Source organism: Vanacampus margaritifer, chromosome 9 (genome assembly GCF_051991255.1).
Source record: "Vanacampus margaritifer isolate UIUO_Vmar chromosome 9, RoL_Vmar_1.0, whole genome shotgun sequence".
NCBI classification, from domain to species: domain Eukaryota; kingdom Metazoa; phylum Chordata; class Actinopteri; order Syngnathiformes; family Syngnathidae; genus Vanacampus; species Vanacampus margaritifer.
In genome coordinates this window covers 21,774,642-21,782,302 of record NC_135440.1, presented here as the reverse complement: position 1 = coordinate 21,782,302, position 7,661 = coordinate 21,774,642, and the positions used below count along the sequence as shown (strand labels likewise).

General features: G+C 40.2%; 1 protein-coding gene across 1 annotated transcript; it reads left to right on the top strand.

Moving 5' to 3' along the window:
- Positions 1-12: 12 nt before the first annotated feature.
- On the top strand, positions 13-7,661 carry cmtm6 (CKLF-like MARVEL transmembrane domain containing 6). Its single transcript, XM_077576848.1, has 5 exons — positions 13-306; positions 1,589-1,712; positions 4,463-4,639; positions 5,611-5,709; positions 6,496-7,661. Exons 2-5 carry the CDS (start codon positions 1,596-1,598, stop codon positions 6,676-6,678), a joined length of 576 nt encoding a protein of 191 aa, XP_077432974.1. The 5' UTR covers positions 13-306; positions 1,589-1,595; the 3' UTR covers positions 6,679-7,661.

Genomic DNA, 7,661 nt, shown 5'->3' with positions numbered 1-7,661 from the left:
CAGCGCGTGGCGATGTGACAGACAACTGACTTGACTACGCTCGGAGAACATAAGAACAAAACCTTAGCATCGAGTGTGGTCGAAACTATAATCGCGAGAATATCCCTAGGCCAAGATATTGTTGTTGTTTTTTTATTGTTGAATTGATACGCTCATGACTACCGGAAGTTTTGTTTTACGTTTCCGCCATTAGTATTTGCAGCTTTGGCAAAGTAAAAAAAAACAACGCGGAAGTAAGTTTACTTGTTACTTTTTGGGGGGGAAACTACACGACTACTTGTTGTTCCGCACCAAGAATCCTCAGCGGTGAGTCAAAGTCGTTAATTAAATTAAATCTATAACAAAATGGCTCTTGCGAACACGTTGAGCAGGTTTTCCCCACGTATGAACAAGTTTAGTGGCGGAGGCGGAAAGTTTGTGACAGACTGGGTTAAAAAAATCCTTTATTGCAAATGCTCCATTTGTTTTTGTCTTAATTTTCACCAACACATCTCACATGAACATGTCTTGGCTCAAAAGTATGTTCGGTGTGATCCGGCCTACGCGGAATCATGTTTTACAGCTGCTAACCAACGTCAACTATCGATTTAATTCAAATTTAGTAATCGTTTATAATCGCATTCGCTGTCTATGTGAAGACGTTAATAATCAATTCTAGCAAGGGGACAACTTGCCATAGGTTTGCTTGTTTACCTTCACTTTCACGTTGTTTTACCTTCACTTTCATCTTAGCACTTCACCAGCAAGACTGCATTAAGAATTGGCTTATTTCCCCTTGTTAGTTTTGTTTTTGTGTGTGTTAATTTTCACTAACGCGTGACACTTTTAATTGTCTTGGTCCTTAAGTGACTCCGGCGTCATTCGTCCAACATAGAAGTTTGTTTTGCAGCTGCTAACCAAAGTGAAAAAAACAAACTATTGATTATAGTTTACAACATTTATCAGAATTAAATCAGATCAAATTTACTAGTAGTAGCTTTAGTTTGACAGATTCAACACAAACTTAGAAATCTATTTAATTGATTAACACTTTAGCGCAACTATTTGTAGTCCAATGACTTTAAAAAAAAAAAAAAAAGTCAGAATGAAGTCAACAATCATCTTCTCTTATGTATAAACAGTTTGCTATTACAATATATAGTACTGTACTTGTCCTGAGGACAACTGACACACTGCATTATGCTAAGAAGTGTTCCAAGAAAATCAAATGAGTTGTTGAGTCATGTAATAATTTTAGGTGACCTTGTGACTCAAAAGTTACATCGTCGTCACGATAGAAGAAAAATATTTACTAAAGATAATCAGATTTTTGTGAGAGAAATTGTGAATATACATGCCCACTGTCCAGTATATAGTCTAATACTTACTCCATATGTTGTAAATATTTGCTTTAATTTATTAGATAAATTACAAATATTTTCTAAGGATGCACTCAGAATCCAAAATTTACAACATGAAATGTCCCAGGTATTGTAACAATAGTGATTAAAAAAAAAAAAACAAAGCAAACATAAATATTTATATATTTTTTATATTTTATTACGGTGGCGTGTTGATGACGCGTTTGTATGCGTTTGATGTCTCGCAGCTTCATCATGGCCGCAGATGAAGTTTATTCCCCCACAACGGTGCCAAACCCAAATGCCGGCTGTTTCCTGGTGCCGTCACAATATCTGGATAAAGTGCGCTTCGTTGTCAAGGTCTTGGAAGTGGTGAGTTGTTGTCCTGACCAGTGTTGCCACTGATAATTTTTTGGTGGTTCTGTGTTGTTTGAGAACTTCCCAAAGCTTTGGTTTGTGTTGATTTAGTTTGTGAGGACAGGGAGAAGGATCAGTGTTGTGTGTGAATCAGACATCGAAAAGGTTCAATATAGCGTATGAAAACTTCTAGAAACTTCTGTATAGTGTCTGGGGGGCTTCTAGAAGGTTCTGAGTCATGTATGAGGACTTCTATAAAGTCTCAGTGTAGTGTGTGAGGCTTCCTAGAAGGTTCAATGTGTGACTTCTTCTATAAGGTTCTCTGTAGTTCCTGGGAACTTCAACAGGCTTTAGTGTAGTGTGTGTCGACTTCTCAAAGGTTCAGTATGGTATGTCAGGGCACTATGTGGTTCTGTGTGCAAGGACTTCTCGAATGTTTACAGTTGTTATATAATGTTTACATAATGGCTGCTAGAAGGTTCTGATGTTAACAAACTCTTGTGAGGGCTTCTAGAAGGTTCCGTGTAGTGTATGAGGATTCCTGGAAGGTTCAATGTAGCCTTTAAAGACTTACTTAGACTACATTCTTCAGTATAGAATGTGGGGTCGTCCTGTGAGGATCTCAAGAAGGTTCTAGAAGGGCTTCTAGAGGGTTCAATGTAGTGTGTGAGGACTACTAAGAGGATCTGTGTTGCTTGAGGACTTCTACAAGGTTTGATGTCTTGTGTGAGGACTTCTTGGTGGTTCAGTATAATGTACGAAGAATTCTGGACGGTTGAGTGTCGTCTGCGCAAATGACAAATTGTTAGGACAAACCGACAGAAAACACTGAAGTGCGGTTTCGGTGGACCTGGCCGTGACTCGCCCTTCCTCCTGCGGCCTCTCGACAGGAAGTGTCCAGCGGGAAGTGAAAGCGCTGCTGTTAGCACATCTCCGTTAGCACAAACCTCCGTTAGCACATCGCAGCTGGACTATCGCAACGTTAAGTGCGGAAGGTGGGATATCATTACAGAGGTTTCACTTAAATTTGAATTATGAAAGTTGTCTTCACGTTAGTGTGTAAAGGACTTTTCCAGGTCTGCTGGTTCAACCTGCTGAGCAAGGGTACATGTTTTCCCTTCTCTCAGGTCTACAATCTTACCTTGGGCCTAGAACCTCTCTTTTGGGGTCTGCAACTTTCTAAAGTGACTGCAACCTTTTTCCAGACTAGAACCTTCTCTTGAGACAAGAACCGAGGATGAGCACCTTCTCTGTGGTTGAAAATCTTCATCTCAGGACTAGGATCTTCTCTGAGATGTGTCTGTTGACAAGAGCATTCACTTGGAATGAGAAATTAAGAAATGTATATTAGGACTATAATCTAGAACAGAGGTGGGCATCGAGGGCCAGAGTCCTGCAGGTTTTGCATGTTGCCCTTCTCCAACACAGCTGATATATGATCAGCTCATCAGCAAGCTCTGCATAAGCCTGATAACGATCCTGTTGATTGGAATCAGCTTGTGTTGGAAGTGAGAAACCTCCAAAACCTGCAGGACTTCGGCCCTCGAGGACCGAGATTGCCCACCTCTGATCTAGAACTTCAACCTTCTATCTGAACTAGACCCTTTACCAGGGACTAGAATATTTGATTTGGATGGGTATCTTACCTTCTCTTGACTGAAACCTCTCTCGTGAATGGAACCTTCCTTCCAGAGTAAGAACCTCAACTCGGTACGAGAACCATACCCTAGCTAAAACTTTCTGTTGCGATTAGACTAGACCCTTGTCTTGGACTGCTATCTCTTGGGACTAGAACCTCCTTTTGTGACTTTTTCTCGAGACAAGACATTTTTTGGGACTAAAACCTGTTCTCTGTATTAGCCTATAACTTTTTCTCTGGACTATAGCCTTTTCTCAAGACTTGAACCTTTTCTCAGGACTGGAACCTTCCCTCTGAACTATACCTTCTCTTGGACTATGATCTTCTTTTTCTTGGAACTAGACCCTTATCTTAGGACTGGTACCTTCTTTCAGTGTTAGGACCTTCACTTTGAGCTAGGACCTTCACTTTGGACTACAACCACCTCTTAGGCCTAAATAAAAACTTTCTCCTTGGACTAAACCAGGGATGGCAAACTGCGGTCCATGGAGTCCTGCAGGTTTTTAGAGGTTCCCCTACTCGAACTGCAGCTGATTCCAAATAACAGGATCCTTACCAGGCTTATGCAGAGCTTGCTGATGAGCTGATCATGAATCAGCTGTGTTGGAGAAGGGAAACATCCAAGACCTGCAGGACTCCGGTCACCCCTGTACCAGACCCCTTTTTTTTTCAGGACTACAACCTACACTTGTGACTTGAACATTTACTTCGGATTAGAACCCTGTCTTGGAAAAAGAACATTCACCTCAGGCCTAGTGCCTTCTCTTGGGACTAGAAGCTTCTTAAGGGGCTAGCGTTTTAATCGTGGTACCAAAAGCTTCTCTGAGGACTAGACCCCTTTAATGTTTGTTTGGTGCATAGTTAATGCATGTCCTAAACATATGAGGAGCAAACATTTATAATCAGCAAATTAAAAGTGACACATGGTTGTTGCTGGTTTGCCAAATGCAGCTTATGAATGAATGAGAGGTGTGAACTTTGTGCAATTGTGTTGCTTTCATGAAATTTAGTCCAGACTACAATAAGTTTACAGGGCATATCTGCCAAATACTCGTAGGCTGTATGTGCTCTTTGTTGTTGTTGTACATCTCACTTGTCATACCCCCCCGCCCCCCTACAATGCCAGCTGCTGTCACTGGTGGCGTTCATCCTGGAAGAGATTGTGTCCGTCTGCATCAACTGCACAGCTCTGGAGTTCTTTGAGTTTGTCAGCTGCACGTCGTTCCTCTTCACTCTACTGCTCCTCATCCTCCTTTCCACTACGCTGCACCTTAAAGTGGGAATCACCTGCTGGGCCAGCCTGGTATGCGCTACATTGTTGTTAAGGGAATGTTCGTACATTGTGTTTTGAGCTTGGTGACAGAACAAATTAAACTTCTAAATTAACTCATTCACTGCCATTGACGGCTATAGACATCAAAAATTCATTTGAACTATTTCTATTAGTTTCACATTTTTTCCACTTTTGTTAACAAGAGTATGAAAACCTAGGGGGGAAATTATTGTACGTTTAGAACAGATATAAAATTTGTGATTAATCGTGAGTTAACTATTGAAGTCATGCGATTAACTACAATTAAAAAATGTAATCGTCTGATGCCCCTAATTTTTTAATATTTTCTTTTTTGTTTAATTACTTAATTATTCAAACTCAAGACTTATCGCAAATTTTATATCTGTTCTATATGTACGATACTTTTTTTTTCTAGGTCTTCATACTCTTAACAAAAGTGGGAAAAAATGTTAAAATAATAGAAATAGTTCAAATGAATTTTTGACGTCTATAGCCATCAATGGCAGAGAATGAGTTAATGTAATTATAATTATTATGTATGAATAATGCAGTTTCCATTCAAAGATGTTGCTCAACATTTGAAAAAGAAAGAAAGTTCTTCCTGCTTTTCAAGGGGGAAATAACAAAAGTTTTGTTAATGGTACACATGTGGCAACCCGGTCAAATGTTGTGGAGTTGATGTGGCAACCCATTCAAACATCATGTGACCACAACGAGGGCCTCCCCGTCAGTACAGGAAGTCTTCAAGGACAAAATGCTGAATTGGCAATTTTACCACTGAAGCTTATTATATTCTTGCCAACTTTTATTTATTCTTTTCCTTTGCTTACATTTAATGCATATAACACAAATACTTGATGCAATTTTGTGCATACCTGTATATTCCAAATTGTTACATTGAATTAGTGCATAAATATATAACCTGATTTGATATTAATGGTCATACTGCAATGATGATTCTTGTCCTTGTTGTGCTTCAGGATTTTGTGTACACGATGCTGATCGCCGTGTTTTTCCTCATCGCCTCCATCGTGTTTGCTGCCATGAATGGCGGCACTTCTCTAGAGACAGTTGCTGTGGTGCGGAAACGCTTTTTCCCGTTGTTCCTTCACTACGTCTTCTTCCACCCCGACCTTTCCTTTCCCATTGTTGTTTCATTCATTGCATCATTGTCTTGCCTTCCCTACTTCCTTCTTTCACGCTCCACCTCCTGATTAATTATTTTTCTGCTTCCTTCTTCTATTCCTGACCTCTGTCTTCCTTTGTGACTTCAAATGTTCCTTCTTTTTATCTACCTTATTTTTGCCTTCCCTGCTTCTTTATTCATTTACCTGCCTGTACTTCTGTACCTCCTTCGCCTCGTCCCTATCTCCATCTTAAACTCCCCACCTTGTTTTTTTACCTATTTCCTTTTCACTCCCTACCTCCTTTTTTTCCTTCCCTACTTCCTTCTTTCAAGGCTTTCCTACTTCCTACCCTAACAACTTTGGTCACTCTCAACATTGTTCTTTACTTACTGCCTTCTTTTCTTCTTTTCACTTCCTACCTCCTTTTTTCCTTCCCTACCTCCTTCTTTCAAGCCTTCCCCGCTTCTTTACTTCCTACCCTAACATCTTTGGTCACTCCCAACCTTGTTCTTTACTTACTGCCTTCTTTTCTTCCCAGCCTCCTGATTTTATTTTCATACAACTTTCTTTTATCCCCGGCTTCTATGTTGCCTTCCCAACCTCCTTCTTTTCTTACCTCCCTTTCTCATTCCCTACTTCTTACTCATGTCCTTCTCTACCACCTTGTTGGCACTCCCTATCTTTATTGTTTCCTTCCCTACTTCTTTCTTTAATGTTTTGAAACGTTTCCTCTGGCAGGTGTTTGGCTTCCTCGCAACATTGGCGTTCATGGGCGACCTTTTCCTATTTTGGAAGACGTACGGGCTTCCCTTTGCCAAAGGGGAGAAGAAACAGCCTACTAATTGCACCCAACCGGCAGAAGCTGACCAGGAGGGTGCCACAGAGACGGCAAAACTCAGGGACGCCGCAACAGCAGAATGATATCATTTGTTTGTTTCCGTGCTTTGTGTGCACCATGAAAGGTCAAACATTTTACACTTTAGGAGGCGCTCTCGTCTCCCACAGCTGGCCTGACTTCCTCTCTTTGTACTACTGAGGCCAGACACTCAGGAAATAAACAATCGTCTTTCCAATCAAAGAAGACATATTACGGATCCCCCCCCCCCCCCCTTAATTAGCGCTCGCCCATAATGATTTAAATTGTATCATGGCCGCAGCATTTCATCACCAATCTACTGAATTACACTTGTCAGTTGATGTATGGCTGTGGTATATAAATAATCGTACTGTGCCTTCCACACCCACGTCGACAACATAGCCCAACATTGCTGTGGTGGTGGTAACATTGTTGGCTAACGCTAATCTGTTCTAACACTGCAGGTCTGCTTACCTTTTACCTTTGATACGGTGTGCCAAACAGGTTTTTTTTTTTGCTCTAGAACTTGTTTAGCCTAGCTGCCAAGCTATTGGTTAAGAAACTGTGCGGTGTAGGGAGGAATCGGAATGACTCACGGTCACATTTTCCGAATAGTCAGATAATGACAGATTTTCTTTTCAATCTTGGTTGCTGGATAGATGCACATATATTTGCATAATGTTTTGTAATCAATTGTCCCCTTGAATCGATTCTGTAAATATTCTAAAGTCAGCTTCAAAGAACAGAAAAGTGATGCTATAGGTTTTCATTTTTGTGTTTTATTATCACACAATCAAATAGTATCAAGTAATAACAAACTAATGAAAATGTTTAATGAAAAATATTGACCACTGGTACTGATTAATCTTGGAGGTGATTGCAGAATGTTTTTTCTAAATCTTTTGATGATGCTTTGCCTGCTTGTAAAATGTTTGAAACTTTACTTACACTTGTAAAAACTTGAATCTTTCTGTGTCAAACTGCTGAGATGTCTTAATGTTTTGGTGTATAAAGTTAGAATGCAAAATGAAAGTGGTTTAAAAATGAA

Coding starts and splice junctions, on each gene's coding strand:
- cmtm6 (XM_077576848.1), top strand. CDS start 1,596: ATGGCCGCAGATGAAGTTTATTCCCCCACAACGGTGCCAAACCCAAAT. Junction 4,640..5,610: donor TCACCTGCTGGGCCAGCCTG/GTATGCGCTACA, acceptor GTTGTGCTTCAG/GATTTTGTGTACACGATGCT. Junction 5,710..6,495: donor CTCTAGAGACAGTTGCTGTG/GTGCGGAAACGC, acceptor TTCCTCTGGCAG/GTGTTTGGCTTCCTCGCAAC.